The sequence below is a fragment of the Anthonomus grandis genome, chromosome 14 (assembly GCF_022605725.1).
Source record: "Anthonomus grandis grandis chromosome 14, icAntGran1.3, whole genome shotgun sequence".
Taxonomy (NCBI): domain Eukaryota; kingdom Metazoa; phylum Arthropoda; class Insecta; order Coleoptera; family Curculionidae; genus Anthonomus; species Anthonomus grandis.
In genome coordinates, this window is record NC_065559.1 from 4,868,236 (window position 1) to 4,886,895 (window position 18,660).

Consider the following 18,660-nt stretch of genomic DNA (forward strand, 5'->3'; position numbering starts at 1 on the left):
TTTGTCAGGCGGTTTATTCAGGTAAATTATAGACACAGGTATAGGTTTTTTAGATATGGAGACAATGAGCTAAATGCTGTAAAGTTATTTCGTAAGCTTTTTTTTATAATTTTTGATCTTTGGAGAATCCGCTGCGGTATATTTCGGTGTCAAACCGAGAACAAAAAAAGCGTGTTTCTGGCCTCTGAACTTCTGGCACTTAAAAAACTATAACGAAGAAAAAGAAAACACCATTATCTATAAAATAATAAACGATATCAGTTTATTGTCCCCTCTCAAAGGCCTCCATTAGTTCCAAACATAATTTGCAATTAGACTGAAACCTTTTAACCGTACCAGGTTGCACGGCTTTGGTTAAATTATGACTAAGATCAAACGGATCTTGCACGCACATATACGAGTGCGATCTAAAGACTTCGCCGTCTTCTCGCTCTAATTGGGCCACGTAATCGGCCATTTCAGGCGGTAGCTGATCGGGATTTTCATCTACAAATAGAGAACGGTTTACCACACGACCCAGTAGGGGACAAACTACCTGAAATTAAAATAAAATACATGAATATACAGCTTTGTTTAGTTAACATGAGATACGAGTACTTACGTAAGTATTAAAATCGAATTTCGAGTAATAGACAAAAAACTGTTTGAGTAGATCATAGCAAGATTTCTCGTATGGCTTCACGTGTTTTTTCAAATTATCCAGTGATAGTGTACAGTTTATTGTTTTCCATCCTTAAATGAAGATTATGTGTAAAAAACTTAATAATATGTTTATACATGTTTCAGAGTAATGGTTAAAGGGGCGATTTTAAGTAGAGAAAAATAGTGTTTTTATTATGATTTTAATATTAGTATTAAAACAGTAAACTTTATAGAACCTAAGGAGTATGTAAAACGAGTAATTTAAGCACAGAATAGAAAATACTTAATAATCTACTACCATGGCTCAAGTAGTCACTTCTCACACTATCCAGCTTTATAAAGTTTATCTTTTTAATATAATATATTCCAAGAAATACTAGTTAAAAAATACCACAGCCATAATTTCCATACACTTCTAAGACCCAAATTTAAAAAATATATATAACACGGCTTATTACATAATTGCATTCTGTAAGATGTAGTTTTCGAGTAATATAAGAAATTAAATTCGAAAATCACTAACCGTTTATTGATTTATGCGGCACATCGTTAAGCCTCCGAATGCCTTCCACAGAAGGCAAGTGGCCATTCGATTGCATATAAAATATACACATTATGGCCAAAGCGTAGGTTGATATCCTCTCGAATATGGTAAGTCCGGCCCATTGTTTAACTAAGAGTATCAATTCCTGACATGCTGGCTCTAGCTGTAAGCAAAGTCTGAAAAAAGGTAAATTTAACTTTGTTTAATAATTGACCAATAAATCAGGTAAGTTAAGTATTAATTTTTCAAACAATTCCCTAAGGATCTATAAATAATCCCTATTTGGTTCCTATATATTGCCTATAAAAATAAAATAAATATATTTATATCATCATAAAGCAATCAAATACGTATCAGACTAAAAATTCAGAGATTGGAGGGACACAAAGTCAATGGTCTCAAATTATGTTTATTTAAAAAAAAAACGATTACACGTGTTTCGCCCTAAGGCATCATCAGATCTAAAAGAAAATAGAAAGCAACCCTAGTATAAAAACAACAATGCATAGACATAAATTACAATGTTGAGATATGACTTTTGACACCGGATTTAATGTGAACGTCAGCATTATTTTTTATGTATTTATTTTTGTTTTAACTTAAATGTTTGTGGTGTTAATCCAATAGCTTTACCGGTGAGTCATATCTCAACATTGTAATTTATGTCTATGCATTGTTGTTTTTATACCAGGGTTGCTTTCTATTTTCTTTTAGATCTGACCATGCCTTAGAGCGAAACACGTGTAATCGTTTTTTTTTTTTTTAAATAAACATAATTTGAGACCATTGACTTTGTGTCCCTCCAATCTCTGAATTTTTATTATTAAGAGGTCTCTTTGAGAAAAATGGACTAATTTTTTGAACGTATAAGACTATTTGTCGATAATATATGTAGTAATACCGGTCGGGCCAACACAGGTCTTGAGTGCGGAATCCGCAATGCATTAATTTGCAATAGCTGGTTTCGTAGTCATTTTTAAAAATCGGTCACCAAACATAGAATTGAGGAAAATTCTGACATCTGAGACCCGTGATGGATTATATTGATTGCGGTTTTTTGTATCATGAATGTTTTCATATAAATGTGATTTGTATTTTCTTTTTAACGCGTTAATTTTATAAAACGTCTATGATACCGGGGCATCTTTAATACATATCTATCTATCGGATAAACTGGGCTGCTTTCTCAATTTTAGCAAAGGAACCAATTTCAAAATTATGTAAATTAAATGAAAGTGCATTTATAATGTTAAATAAATGCCTAGCTACTTGCTCGGTTGATTTTCGTAATACATGGACTCCTTTGCTAAAGAGAGAGAAGAACAGGGCATTCTTAAAATTAATTGATAATTTGAAATATATTTTATTTTTATATTTTTATTACTTTACAAAACAGTTTATTGATTTATGAGCTCAGAAATCGATAGATAAAACCTCAACTTATATACCACAACCACCCATTATACCTCAAGGAAATTATTGTATTTAAGATTAAATTAAGGACTTAGATTAAATTAAACATAACGAAACGTATCATTAAAGATTTAAGTTCATATTTCTGCTAATATGAACTTATACGTGAATAAGTCTATTTTCTTCTTCTTTTCAATCATTGAGCATAGGAGATTTAAGAGAGATTTAGAAATTAAGAGTATTTTCTAAATTGATACTTATTATAAAAGTGACGTAATACCCAAAATAAGTAACTCTTTAGAGTTTAAATCGCCCGTAGTTATTGTTGGGAAATGCAGATGTGAAAAAAACTCTTCCAGGATTTCCTTTGTTAGGGGAAAATTTGGTGTCTTATAAGCGTAATATATTTTAATTTTACCACTGGAGAAGGGGATTTTTATACCGGTGTTCTCTATATTGGAGTCTGTTTTAAACCCAGGGATTTGGGAACGGGTGATGTTTTTCCTTATGAGGTCAGGTCTATGTGTTTCTGCAAATTGAGCAATTTAAAAGACATTTTATGGAGGCATTTCAAGTAATTTTGACACATATATTCCAGGTAGTATTATTTCTTAAACAAGTTTCTTGAATAAGCGTTATATAAATATTATTTTCCCATAAAAAGCACTCTATCTAACTATCATGCCTTTTCGGGAAACCAGACTTTGCATTTCAAGACAAAGGGTTGTAAATTAAACTTTATCATTTTGGTACTAAAAATCTCAGCAAATAGGTTTCAATGTTCCTTCTTCGACCTACCATTAACCAGTACTACTTCCTCAGGCTCACAACCCTTTTCCCTTAAATCTTCAATTATTTCATTTATATTTATTCTTCTATCTAGTTCCAATCCTCTTCTAAAACGTACGAGTCATATTCTACATTGTTTTGACTAAAAACCTGGGTTATGAGCCTGTGTTCGTTAGGAGTTTTAGGTAGGACGGCCCCAAGCGGTTTTTCTTTACTTTCACAAGTTGGAGTCTTTTGGTATTCACCTTATTGGGTAGTTTGGATTTGAGGGTTAGAGGAAGAGCGTTTGAGGAATGTTTGCTTTGAAAGGGGTTTGGCAGTGCGCCTAAGGGTAAGTTTTTTTAGGGGAAAGAATTGGAAAATCAGCATCATTAAAAGGTAAATCTATATTGGATGACATCCCCATTAAAAAAGGCCTTTTAATTTTGGAATATTGCTAAACTTTCGCATGCATCTAGTTTATCGATTGTTATTAACTGGTTTAAGTAATTTTAAGTTGTCTATATCTACAAAGTGGTCAGTGTTTAAAACAAGATTAGCCAAACTTCACTTTTCAATTCATCCAGATGAGCTACAAGCTCTTTAAATTGTTTACCAAAAATCTATAAATCTGGCAATAAAATGAGACCAAAAGTCTCCACTAAAGAATTTCCAATTTATAACATTTCACAGTTGTTGGTAAAGTAATTTGAGACATTAAAATTGCCTTATGAAAGTTTTTCAGTCAAAAACAGTGAACGGTTTATTTCAAAAGTCAATAATTTAATTTGTTTATGTGAAGATAAAATGTTTGCTTTTATCCATTCTAAGCATTCGTATACCACAAACTTTGGAATATCTGATTAAATTTTTGGAAACTAATGGTTTCGATAATATCCGATAATTAATTAAATTAATGTCACACAATATTTTTCAATACTCTATATAATTCCTACACCAAATTATTTTTAATAATAGCTCATATTTTAACATAATGAGGCCTAGGTTAATCGTTACAGCATTGATTTATAAGGATATCAATTTTAAAACACAAAAATGTTTAGAAAAAGTTGTAGAAGTAGTCCATACTTGCAGTGGAGTTAATATGTCAAAGGGTAACTAAAAATGCTTCGGTCATCCTCCACTAAATTTAAAATTATTATAAAATTATTACAACTGGAGGGTACAGCCATGGGTTAGCTAGTGTTTAAACTCTGTTCTACCATACTTCATTGGATTTTTCACTCTATTAATTACATCTTTAGTATGCAAAGCCACTTCTAAGTAGTTTTAGTTTGGTTTTAATCTTCTCATATCACACGTATCGAGAGTAAAATAAAAGAGTTTTGGTTAATGGTAAAACTGTTTTGTGATTTGAGTGTCGCACCAAAGGTTCCAATCAGTCCTCTACTTGACTTACCTTAAAAACTTTGTATTTTCTACACTTAGCCCGTGCTTAAAAGACAAGTCGCAGTCCAAATTTGTAGGCGTATGGTGAAGCGTAAGGATGGGAGTGCGGGCGGTAAGTACTTGTCGCGCTTTACAAAACTCTCGTGGACTTTGATGAATCTTTTGATCCGCCACTATTTTTGTTGCTTTTCTTATGAACGCCACTTGGTCGGAGGGGTCTTGGCAATATTCGCCGAAGTAAGTGCCTCCTACGTCTATAAACACATCTAAATCGCTATCCTTAAAATGGAAAGAAATCTATAAATATAACAGTTATGACGCTTATAACAAAGATATTTTAATAAATATATAAATATCAATTTATGTGTATTTTTATCTTTTATAGATAGCAAGCATACACTTCAGGAACTTTTATGAGTGAAATAAAATTAGGTATGTTTTGAAGGGTAGTTGTGAAAATCTTCATGAAATTGTTATAGATCTTAGATGTTGTTTAATGTACAACAAATTATCTGTTGAATATCAAAAACTTGTCACATGTCAATTTTCATTTAATTATTTTGTCGTTTAGTCATTTAACTTCATTATTTCATTGGTTTATATTTCTTACAGTGTAGGTGTTGGTTGACTGTAACTTAATTTACTTTGTATTCTATTTCATTTATCGCAGTGTTATATTCCGTTGGTTTAGCAACAGTTTATCTTGAGTCATTGTGTGATAACATTTCTGTGTGTAAGACATGACAGGCATCCTTGACAGTGTTTAACATTGGCATTTCTTTAACCGCGTGGCAGGACCATGAACTTAATAAATATACCTGGACTGCCAATTCAATGAAAAGTAAATGACCACTACTAGGGGGCCGCCATTTTGCGTGATTGTGTCCTTTCGATGTTGGTCACTCTGACAAATTTCAGTTGTGCCAATTGTAGGGAAACAAAATAATTAAAGTTTTTGTGAGGTTATGTTTGCAAAAACAAAATAGAAAGTTACATTTAGTTAAGACTTTAAGATAGTTGCGTTAGATCTGAGATTTTTCTTGTAATTGTTTAAGAATTTCGTTAAAATTTATAAAAGAAAGTAATCCTTTAATTAACTTGAGATAGATGCATTCTCATAAACTTGAATCTTATAAATCCTAATACCATGAAAATGATCATCTTCATTTAAAATTTTGATTGTGTTTACTTAACAAATTTAGTTAAAAACAAAAGTTAGTGAAACTCTATCAATTGGTTTTTATTATACCCATTTCAACAATTCTAATCTCTGATACATATATTTTAATTTAGAATATGCACAGGTTTTAAAATCTCGACTCAATCTCGATACGATCACGACTTCGATCGTGACGAGAAGGGTGATTGTAAATTTCAATCGTCGGCTAAACTCGTTTTATTCGATTTGATTTAGGTTTGCTGGGATGTATTCGTTATTGTCCCTAATATTCCCTATATTTGTTATATTCCATCTGTCACCGATAAAAACGTCAATTGTCTTGTCTAATAAAAAACAAAAACAACTTAAATTAAAAATAAATAATCTATTATATACTATGTATATATGCTATCATATTAATTTGTTTTGTTAATTTTTTTTCTATCTATTTTTTATGTTTGTTTTAATTATTATTATGTACATTTTAAATTTGAGAACCAAATACGTTTAAATAAGGAGGAAGTTATATCGCCCGATGCAGACAATATACCCATGCGTGTCCTTTACAAATCACCAAAAACTAGGCAATCCGCTATACTCACAATGGAAAATGTTATTTAGAATAAGTCACATCGAGTGATTGTGTCGAATCATCATTTTAGGATCCCATTGATGGTTTAAAATTTTGAAAAACAATGTCAATGAAAAAAATTAATTTAGTTTTTGACAGATTACACGTCAAACGTCAGCGTCGTCAACTTGAGCCATATTTTAGCGAGTAAGCGCCTTACTCGGTTGCCTTACGATATCTTAAGTGTTTCGTCATCATATGGTTGCGTTCGAATGACGTCTTGTCTAACAGCTGTCAGAGTCGTTATTGAATTCGTTTTAAAGACTGACCTAAACTATGAAAATACCCATTTGTCTAAGTTTTCAAAACGTTTTGAATCTAAATCTGATCTGATACATTTTTAGGATCAGATCTAGATCGTAACAAAAGACAAACTAAATTCGCCCTGAAAACGTTTATAAAGGGCAGACATTTGCCCAAGAGAAAATACAATAAACAAAAAAGTTACTGGCGTAAACATAACCTCATTCAAATTCAACAACAAGCACGTGGTAAAATTTTTTTAAATATTTTAATATTTTTTAATAATCACTTTTTTTAAATAACGTGACAAATTAAATAAAAAAATATGTTTTGGACCTTACTTTATTGCCTATTCCAGAGATCCTCGACCCAAAAGGGTAAACATCACATTGACCAAACAGAACTGACAGGGCCTCCTTCAATCGGTCACAGCAAATTTTGGTTTGCGGACTCGCAATTACTTCTTCGGCCGCTTCTCTTAACGTCTTAGCGCGATCCAATATGCTTTGTTTCGATTCGAATAACGCTTTTATCTCTGGCGATAAGGTGTTGTCTAAAAAGATGGCGATTCTTTGGATTTTATTGCATAAGAAGAACAAGAAAACACTTACTTACCTTTGTCTTTTTTCTTCTTAACGCCTATGGATAGGTGGCGGGTCAGAGAAGATTCATCACCAAAGATTACCGTTTTACATGGAACACATTCGTACTCGGTGAGATTTAGTTTTTGGGTTGGGTTAGCATGTCTATAAGATATTGATTAGATATAGTTATATGAGGGTAGAATTAAATATTTTTATTGATGCATATTATATTTTGTTTATTATTGAAAATTAAAGTAGAACTTATAATATGTAATAATGTAATCGTTTATTTGGAATAAACTATTAATACAAAATTTGATAACAAGAAAAGATCTAAAGGTTCCTACACCAAGTCAATTTTAATAGTAATAGTATTTTTAATAGTAATCAAACAATCGTTATCAATCAAAATATCGTTTAAAAACTTCTAGTCAAAACCAATAGGTAATAACAAGTCGAGAAAAACAAAAGTAAACAAGTCTACACAGGAACTAAATAATCATAATTATTAGCATTATTAAAAGTCTATTTTCTATACAGACATTTTATTAATGGTGTCTGGATCGTCTGTAAATTAGTGCTCGGAGTTTTATTCGAATAATTCGAATATTCAACTATTCGATTAATTCCAATATTTGAAATATTCGACTATTCGAATCATTCAACTATAAACAGGATATTTATCACTTAAGGTTAGCGCAAAGAAATATTAGAACATATAAAAAATTCGGAGAGTGACAATCTGGTAATATCTCAAAGCCATTTAATTTTTTTGCCCGCATTTCTTTTACGCGTAACTTCCCACTTCCCACTTAGAGAACAGTAGGCCATAAAATGCATAAAAGCAATAAAAGTAACGTGTTGTTTGCTTTAGTTTGTTCGAGTTAAGGGAAAGGCTCTTATATATCAAATAGATAGTAATACCTACTATAAACAGGGTACATAATTTATTCCTAGTTTTTCAATGGCCATCATACCTATTGTCACGAAATAAATTTAGTTTGGATTAGAACAGTATTATACGCCTTTCCGTAACAAGCAGTTTAGTTTAAAATTAAAATGAGTTCTTACAGCAAAATTTGCTATATTTTTCTAAAAACGAAAATCGCATGCAGTGTAAATTTTGTAACTACAATGTAGCCAGTAAGAGCACAACGAGTAACTTGTGGACCCATTTAAGAAGCAAACATAATTCGCTGATAAGCAGGTAAGTTATTTCATAAACTTTTACTTAATAATAGTATTAGCAAATAGCAACTAGCAAGTAGCAAAATGAATTATTGCGTAAGGGAACATACGAGCTGTACAGCTAAAAAAAAGAGTGTAAAAAATACAAATTGTGCAAATCGTAAACCATAGATATCTTTATTGAAGTTCGAGTTGGTTCCAAATAAATTAATGTTTCAAACATTCAAATTTTAAACACACAGGCTGCTACAAGTTCGAGTGTGACTATTGGGATACTACGAGGCAGGTTAAATTGGGGCAAAGTTGCGTATTTTGATGCTTAATAAAAAATAAAATGCCATTTTGAAAGCTAGAAAATTATGAATACATTCGAAGTTAACCGGTTCAAATTCGTTTTTATTTTTTTTTATGTTATTTGAAAAGATGTATTGAAATAAATGACACTTTGACATTGACACAGCCACTTTTTCCTCCCCACAAAACTAGAAAACTCGATATCTTTAAGGGTCTTAGTCTCAACGATCATATACAGGCTCTTATAAATTCGAATGTGACTATTGGTATCTCGGAAACTATAAAAGCTACGAGGTTTTTACTTTTTACAATCCAGTAGAAAAGAGTTTACATTACCTATTTATTACATAAAATTTTCAATTTGTGACATTTTACGACTAATTAAATTATCACCTTTTCTGATACAAAAACCAATAAATGATTGTTATTTTTATTTCTTTCATCCTTCTGCCTGCCTAGATTCCTAAAGGTCTTCAGTTAGGGCAGTCTGTTAATAATTTATTAACTTTTATTACTTGCCCAATGCTTTCGTTTGAAGATAACGTTATTCAGCCGTCCAGATTTACAGATCGTACATATTTCTAATGTTAAACTCATTATTTTCAGTACTTCTCAAGATACAGAATCTGAATATTTGGAAGTTTCAACAAATTCGAGGAACATTTCGACAAGAGATGAAGGTGGATCCGAAAACGAATCAGAAATCTCCAGTTTAAGCCACACCAGTACTTCCACAGTTGCTACTGCCACTAATCAGGTACAAAGTAAACTACAGAAAACACGACCCAAAATTGATAGCGTTTTTTCTACCGTACAAGTAACCAAGCAAAAACAAGAGATTATTACTCAGATAATTATAAAAATGATTTGCATTGACACCCTACCTGTTTCGTTTGTGGAAAATAAAGGTTTTAAGAAATTATTATCATATATTGCTCCCTCGTATAAAATTCCAGTAGCAAAGTCAATAATGCTAAGAATTGATGCTTTATATGAGCTTATAAAACAAAAAATTTTAGAAGAATTAAGAGATGTAAAATGCATAGGCCTAACAACAGACTGCTGGAGTTCAAGAGCAAATGAATCCTATATCACTGTGACTTGCCATTTTATCAACAATACTTGGCAACACGTTACGTGAAATTTAACAACAGAAAGTATAGAAGAAAGACATACAGCCATAAATTTAAAAAACAAGTTACTAGATATAATAAATGAATGGGAAATCGTGGACAAATGTGTCGCTATAGTGCATGATAATGCCTCTAATATTGTTTTGGCAACTAGGGATTTACCGTTTGATTCAGTTTGTTGCTATGCCCATTCATTGCAGTTAGTCTTAAATAAAATATTGGATCAAGATTCTATTAAGCCAATAATAATCAAATGTAGCAGCGTAGTTTCTGATTTCAAACATTCTAATATAGCAACAAAAGCGTTTACAAACAAATTCAAATAGGTTTAGAGAAACATAAACATAAATAGGTGTTTTATCTGACAGTACAGTAACTTCAAAAACACATGCTGGACAATGAATGCTTAACGAAGAAGAATGGACAGTAATAGAAAGCATTATAATAATATTAGCACCTTTTGAAATTGTTACCAATTTGTTTTCATCGGATTCGCAAACAACTATTTCAATGATAATGCCTATAATGGGAAATTTTATTTTGAAAACTACTCCGTAAGAACCTATTTTCTTGAAAGATATTAAATTTTCATTACAAAAAGAGTTTGAATCTAGATTTAAAGATTTTTTTTGTATCTCAGTTATTGGTGCCATCGATATCAATATTTTTGACATGAGCACATTTTTGGACCCGCTGTTCAAAAATAAAGAACGGTTTATTGGTTGTTTGATTAAGGTACAAAGATATTTTCAAAATCTAATAGAAACCGATAACGATTTTTCAGCCGTAGAACATGATCAAAATTGTGCCAAAAAAACCTCCTTGGAACTCTTATTTCCAAATGAACAGCCTACAATATTTAATGAACTTGATATGTTTCCGAATGCGTTATTTCCAAAAATATCCAAATCTTATAAAATATGTAAAACGTTATCTTTGCGTGCCTGCAACATCTGTTCCATCAGAGAGAGCTTTTTCTAATGCTGGTATATTATTATAATATTGTTAATGCAAAACGAAGCTGCCTAAAATCTGACAATGTTAAAAAGCTTTGTTTTCTTAATGTAAATTTGTAATATTTAAGTTTACATTGTTTATCCTGTAACTTAGTTCTTCATTATTTTCTACTTTATCCATTTTGAACTATTTGTTTGTTATTTTGAAACCTTATTGTACGTTTCTAAAATGTTATTTTTTTTGAGTTTATTTGTTTGCGTTCTTTTGTTTAAGAGTTTTTATTTGTGCTCATCTATTTTTAAATGTTTATTTTATAGATTTATTGGTATTTCTTTAATGTTCCCATTATGTTTCGATAATATAATATTTAAAACGACCTTTTCGGTGTTTAAATTTTAAATAAACAGCTGTTCAAATATTTGACTACCAACCTAATTGATTAATTTTATTGGAATATTCAAATAATCGAATTATTCGAACACTTAATTTGAATTATTTAAATATTCGAATAATCGAATTATGAATAATTCAAATAAATCGAATAATTCGAATATTCAAACATTTGAATTATTCGACTATTCGAACAAATCGAAAAACGACTAATTGAATACAAAAATTTCAGAAATTCCGAGCCCTACTGTAAATAGTGTTTTTCGGGCATAATTGGTCTAATTAAGCCAGAAAAATACTTCATCACTTTATTCCCATCCTCTTTTAATTCTTAGACTGAGAGAAGAATATGTAAATGAGATTTCAACTTTTCTTCCTATTTTCTAGATCATGGTTTCATTTTATTAATAGTGTCTGGATCGTCTGGAAATAGTGTTTTTCGAGCATAATTGGTTTAATTATACCAGAAAAATATCACTTTATTCCCATCCTCTTCTAATTCTTAGACTAAGAGAGGGATATAAAAATGAGACAACAACTTTTCCCCCTAATTTCGATATCATGGTCTTATTTTATTAACTGTGTCTAGATCGTCTGTAAATAGTGTTTTTTGGGCATAACTAGTCTAATTATACAAGAAAAGTATCACTTTATTCCCATCCTCTTCTAATTCTTAGATACAGATTTGTATTGCAACTCAGATAATAATTAATTCAACTTTAATAAATGTTTTTAATTTTCTTTTCGTTTTTTTTTTTAATATCCCAATTTAAAATCATTTGGCAGCATGTTGTACAATGACAGACCCTTGTTGAACAGACCAAAAATGATTGAAGACGTTTTTATATGGTTTACATAAAAGTTGTGTTGCTTTTAAGTAAACGATAGTAGTATTAATTTACTTGTTTGTAAAAATAGTTACAAACAAGTAAATTTATGTAATGTACCTTACAAGAGACAAAAATCCAATTTTCTTACCCATTTTACCAATGAAATTCTCAAAATAATCATTTAAATTTAACTGACTATTTAATATAAGTCCCAGGTATTTTGTTTGTCAACAAATTTAATATCTTCATTATTCAATTTAATATTAACATTTCTAATGAAGTTTCCTTGGTTTTTTTTGAATTATACATTTTGATTTTAATTTGTTTAGACACAGCCACGTATGAACTAACTTCAATTCCTAATTAAAGTGTTGTAGAAAGTTGTATTGCTGTATGGAGGTTGGTGGGCAACATTTTCAGCATTTGCTTGATTTAATTTATGCGTCTTTTAAAACATTTATTTTTCGTATTTCAATCTTTCATATTTTCTAAACGAGTCGACTGATTTTCAAAAAACAAGCAACAACGTATAGGGAATTATTAGCACTTTTTAATAAGGTATCATTAAAGCCCCATTCCCGTTTGAACAATTTTAGGGGATGACACTCCACTTAGGGGGTTTAGGTGGAGTGTCATCACTAAGTTTAGTGAACCCTCACAAACAAAATTGACGTGTTTTTGGATTTTTTGGAAAAAAAAAATCCCTAGCAGTTATGCCTTGCGGTACGTTTTGGATGGCCCACCCAGTACAGTAAGACAAGCTACTATTAACTATATTATAGTGTAAGGATTCTCCTATTTACATATTACAAAATGATAAAATAAAAAAGAAGTTACTAACCTCCTCCCTACTAAATGGTTAATCCAGTCAGCCTCTCCATTCATCCTGACCGAACACACTTCGCAAAAATACTTGTAAGACCCTTTCGCTTTATCATGCTTCGGACTACGCATGATGTGATTCCTTATAGAATAAAAATCGTCTTTAATTCGTTGCTCGCATCGCTTACAATAAATGAGATGTTGAAAACCATTCTCAACAGGAACTGTTACCCTCTGAAAGAATACACTCTCGCCCTTCATTCGGTTCGGTAAGAGTTCTAATGGATCTAAACTGTCCAGGTCTTCTACTGCCTTTATTATTTTGTGTACCACTTCTTTACGATTCCGGCGGTCTTTTTTAGGTGTCGATTTGCTCGTTTCTAGAATAGAAAGGCATTAGAATTTCTAAAATGTTTAAAATTGTTAGCATTTTTTAAACCTGAAGAAACATTTATAAACAACTAATATAAAGATGCTATTCGTATAAGGAATTTGTCTTATTTGAGAGCTCATGGCCCGCATTAATCTGCATAGGTTGCAATGGTTAAACCCTCAAAAATTAAAATTTACTTCATTTATTTTATTAATCCGACCCCTGAAATACCAGCATATAGAAAAAACCAAGCAGATGTTAACTGATTGCGATGTAGTCCACTAGTTGGGATGGGACAAATACAAGTTTCTGATTTAAAAATTGCCAAAAATACCAGGATCTATGAGATTTTTTAAATCTGAAAAAACTACACGTAAAGTTTACTTCTCCTATAGGGAGTATTTAAAGGCCCAATCCCCTCATGAATCTACATAATAAGCCTCAAAGTCAAAGCTAATGTTTCAATAAATATTAACGTTCCTGAAAAGCGATAAGGGTACGAATGTCATTTTATGGATAAATTAAGCGCCCCAGATTTCACCATATTTTATTGACATAAACTGAGTTCAAATCTATTCATCAATGAAACTACAGAAAAGAACTTACAAGAATTTATATGACTAGTCATAGCAAAGAAAGAATGAAGAAAATAGTTACATTAAAATTCGCAATTAAAAAACAACACGGTGGAGGTTTTAATATCCACTATGTTGCTGAAAAATCCAAAAATTCCTGAACCGAATAAAATGCATGCCCAGTCAGGAATTCTTTAGATTTAATTAAAAATTTGTTGGAGTTGTACTCTTCTTTCAATATGCATTTCATTCGAAATGTGCGGTTCATCCATTTCGCACCGAAACGTGCGAAAGTTCACACCAAGGTGAGTTCTGGCTTAAAGTTAATTGCAGTATGGAAGAACTAAATTCTGTGCCCCCTTTGTTGAATACTGATGACTGGTGCAATGTTTATCAAGCTTTGATTTATTGGTTTAACAAATATTATTAATTGGTGGATATGTAAACAAGGGAAGGTAAGAAAATTGTATTTTTGAAAAATCTTTCTGTGTGAGGAGGTTGGTTTTATAACATAATACAATGGCCAAACGTTTCTTACCCTCGGCTGTCTCAGAACCAGACTTTTCCCTACTTCTTTGGCTTTTCTCCAAATTCTCCCTAGTTTCCACCTCCTCCTTAGTAATCCCATAGGCCTGCACTTGCAGAGGCACTAAATATACTAAATTATTCCTTTGCTCGTACATATCCAGAACAGTTTTTTTATGAGGAACGCTCATAATGTGAGCGAGTATGTTTTCATTAGGGACATACGTTCCGCAAAGCGCACACTCCATTTTCGTCAACGATCTGATCAGGGGCCAAAAGTACACTTGGTGAGCTTGAATCGGTGGATCTTGTTTCACCCAAAACGCGTGGAAGGCACTTAAAGTGTTTATACTCGACTCGTTTCGGGCGGCCCTTAGATGCTTTTGTCCCATGGTGTGATTGAAGAGCAAATGTTTTGATACCCGTAAACCTAAAAAAAGGTTCAATAAACATGACTGATATATATATACTCCGAAAAGCCTTTTTAGATCCACAGTTTATAAATTTGGATGCTCCTGGAATGTGGTAAAAAGTGAAAAAAATTACTTTGGATTCCTAAATATAAGCATAAATGTCCATCTCAGATCCAGAACTCATACTATTTTCTTGTAAAACGTCTAAATATGTTACAAAAACAGCATTTAGAAAGATTCAGGATGGTCCTGGAATGAGAGACTTTTGACCCTTAATTGGGCATAAAAGTGTATTTCATATTCACACATTATAGACAATCATACTTTTATCGTCTTAATATGATATGACCATGTTATCCGAATAAGTCTAGTTTACTTGTTGAGTAATATGTGTTAAGTATCAAATAAATTTGATTGCTTTTACTTTTCTTATTTTGATTAGTTTAACGGTATGTTTTTAGTTGTTTTATATATTTTTTTTTGTACTCAACTGGGGAAAACTATATATTGTTATATTAATTTTTTTTTTGCCAAGGTTAGTTTGTGCTTAAATTTTTCTGGAAGTTTTATCTTATTTGTATATCTTGGGCTGCTACATATTAATATACATTTACATAGATATATTGTTGATTTATAGAAAATTTGCATATGTAATAGATTAAGTTCATTATATATCTTATTAATATATTTGTTGATGGCAGAATAATTATATACATTTAGGGTTAGGATATAATTTATTTTGTAATTTTGTTAGAATGGGGACATCCCGTAAATAAATAAATAAGTCAATTCACAAGCCTAAGTCTACTTACCATTCATATCACAATTACAAATCATACAGGCAGCTATTGTAGCCCCGCGTTTCATAATAGAATACTCCTTAAGTTTATCATATTTCCTGATCCCATCCATGATACTGGGGGGATAAATTTTAGATTCAACTTCACTGTCATAGCTCAACTTAAAGTTAAACCGAAAACTGTTCACATTTTCCTCTGTTGTAGGTGGGTATTTGCTTTTATTAGTAAGATTACTCTAAAATTCAATTATTTTATATTATGACATAAATATGGTAAATAATAATTACCGAATGAAGGCGGCTGGTAGACGGCTCCATTGTTTGCTGCTCTATGCCACTGTCACTATTGGAGCAATCGTCGCTAACCGTTTCATCGTCAGATGTCCAGGAACTATCGCTTTCAGATAAGTTCACACATTGTATCTCATTGATTAGGGGCGGGTCATACTTTTCTTTGTTTAAGAAATGATAAAATAACTGTTCAAAGTGCTCATGATCTTGCAAACAACTCCACATATCTTTGTTTGGTTCTATCGTTATATCTTGGTTACAAAGTCCACACCTAGATATGTAAGTCCATTGATTATATAAAGAGAGAATGTTTGAGAACATATATTACAGCTATTTAATATTTATTTATTTAATATCTCAAATAAATACAATCATAAATTGTAATTTTATGTAAGAGACACTGACAAAAACAGAAATTAAAATTACAAACAGCATAACAAACTTAATATTAACACTAAATACTATAATACAACCGCCATACTCAAAAATATCAATGATATGAGAGAAAGTAAGATTTCCTTGTTATTACCGCCAGCAAACAAGTCAATATTATATACTTGCAAGATGAAGTTACACTGTTCAGTCAGTAAAATCAATATAAAACACCTTATTGTCCAGTATTCATGAATTTATCTTAGGAACTAATATTTTAATATAATTTATTAACAGTTGAACCTTGTATTTTGACTTATTGACAACAAAGCATACCAAAAGTACACTTTGTGATAATCTCCAACTTTCCAAAGACACTGTATTAAAATCTTTAAGCATCCTTCTGTAAGAAATGACATATGGGAACATTTTATGCTTTTTAATGTAGAGGTATATAAGAAATCTTTTTTCTAGTAGATTCATGTTTGTCTCTGTGACCATAAACAAGAGGTCCTACAAGAGCGTTATACCATTTTGTAATACTATTAAGATCCCTTAAAGAACAATGTGTTTCTTTCTTATAACAAATCCAAGTATCTGATAAGGTTTATTTACAGTATGTGTTCTTTATGAGCAATATTATGATGCATTAATGTGGTTTACTTTCTAATAAGGGTTATCACAGGATACTTATCAATATCAAATACAATTTATTTTTATCAAACCAATGGCAAACTGCATCCAAATCACACTGAAGCTTGCTGCTTATATTGATATTGATAAAGTACTTATCTAGAATTTCTCGTATCCTGTAGTTAAGTAACTTTATTATGGTTGCGATTAGTATGTTTGAGTATTAGTATGTATTTTGCATATATTAGAACAACATTTTATGTATGCACTTAAATAAATCTGAAGTAAATAAAAAAGTAGATAAAAACCAATAGATTTAGGGGGCAATCATTGCAACCACTAAGTAGAGATAACACCAGGCAACAAGGACCATTGCTGTACCTTTCAAATCTCCCAAATTCTGGAACAAATGCTTGGACGTGTTTGCCCAAATAAGATGGAAAGTGATGAAGGTTTTTTCCTTAAAGATTAAAAACCGAAGGCAGAGTTAAAACTTCCAGATCTCGAAAGCCCTACAACAATCTTATTTGTATGGCAGGTCTGGCACCACATTAATAGCTCTTCTCTAAAGGTGAAAATCACTCTTGGCATCAAGACAGTGGCCGCATAGTAGTATGACACAAAACAACACTTATGATATAGAGCAAAATAGGCCTGTCTAAATACACACAGTTTGTTAAATGTCACAAGAGTAACACATTGGAGCTTACTCTTTTGCAACTATCATTAGAGTGAGCATCACCAAATGAAACAAGGAATTTATTTCACTTTGACTTTTGAACTCCAGGATCCATAGATACCCAATAAAACATTTGAAGAAAAACACTACATTAACACAAGAACTGGTGACCAGATGAGCAAGGCATTTGTGACTGTGTTTAGCCGTGAGACTTCGCTGAGCAAATTGAGGAGTTACAAACTTGATATACTCATTGTAACTATCTCAGGCAGAAGGCAAAGAGTGTGTTACGAGTGCAGTAATTACAGAGTGTAAAATTTATCAAAGTTTGTTGTTTTGGACATATAAGTACAATAACCTGGTGAAATTTTATTATTTGTATATGCTTGTTATTTTGTCTCACATCCTTTCAAGTTGCTGGATCTCACATCTGTGTTTTAACTATGGGTATGACCAAATCTGTTTTTTTCTTTATATATGCATTCAACATTACTTATATGGATATATATTTGTTTACCTTAACGCTTATTTTGATTTGAATGGTAGAAAAAACTTACTTAAAATTATACTGTCGGTGCCTCAAACTTGTTCCTATCTCATTCATGCCCTCGGCAATGTTCTTCTTCAAGTCATTTAATAAGGACTTTAATTTATTTTTCTTTGAGTTTTTACAACTTAAAAGGTCCAATCTGTAGGATTTGAATAATTTAGAAAACTCTTGCAAATGGTTCTGCACATCTTTAATGTTGGCTGCTCTAATTTCTTCTATATTTGAATTAATTGATTCATCAACATTAGCACTTAACATTATATTAGTGGAACCTTTTTCTTGATTTTTTTCAAATTCGCTCATATCGGTACCTGCAATTAAACACTCATACTCAGGGATTTTTACTATTTTCTTATTTTTAGTAGAAAAGCAATTTTATTTATCTTAATTTTCAAAAATTAAGCCAATCTATTATGTATGGTGTGAATCGGGAATCCCGAAT

The 18,660-nt window shown here is 31.3% G+C and overlaps 1 protein-coding gene across 1 annotated transcript; it reads right to left on the reverse strand.

Moving 5' to 3' along the window:
• Window positions 1-233: 233 nt before the first annotated feature.
• On the reverse strand, window positions 234-18,660 carry LOC126744539 (terminal uridylyltransferase Tailor-like). Its single transcript, XM_050451985.1, has 11 exons — window positions 18,226-18,660; window positions 15,982-16,255; window positions 15,707-15,929; window positions 14,495-14,911; window positions 13,028-13,388; window positions 7,426-7,556; window positions 7,152-7,363; window positions 4,788-5,056; window positions 1,166-1,362; window positions 602-732; window positions 234-535 (listed from the first exon to the last, which is right to left on the reverse strand). Exons 1-11 carry the CDS (start codon window positions 18,519-18,521, stop codon window positions 263-265), a joined length of 2,784 nt encoding a protein of 927 aa, XP_050307942.1. The 5' UTR covers window positions 18,522-18,660; the 3' UTR covers window positions 234-262.

Excerpts from the sequence above, each read along its gene's own strand:
- LOC126744539 (XM_050451985.1), bottom strand. The coding sequence starts at position 18,521 with ATGAGCGAATTTGAAAAAAATCAAGAAAAAGGTTCCACTAATATAATG. Across the intron at positions 15,930-15,981 it reads CTACCAGCCGCCTTCATTCG|AGTAATCTTACTAATAAAAG; the intron begins GTAATTATTATT and ends ATTGAATTTTAG. Across the intron at positions 536-601 it reads AATTCGATTTTAATACTTAC|GTAGTTTGTCCCCTACTGGG; the intron begins GTAAGTACTCGT and ends TTTTAATTTCAG.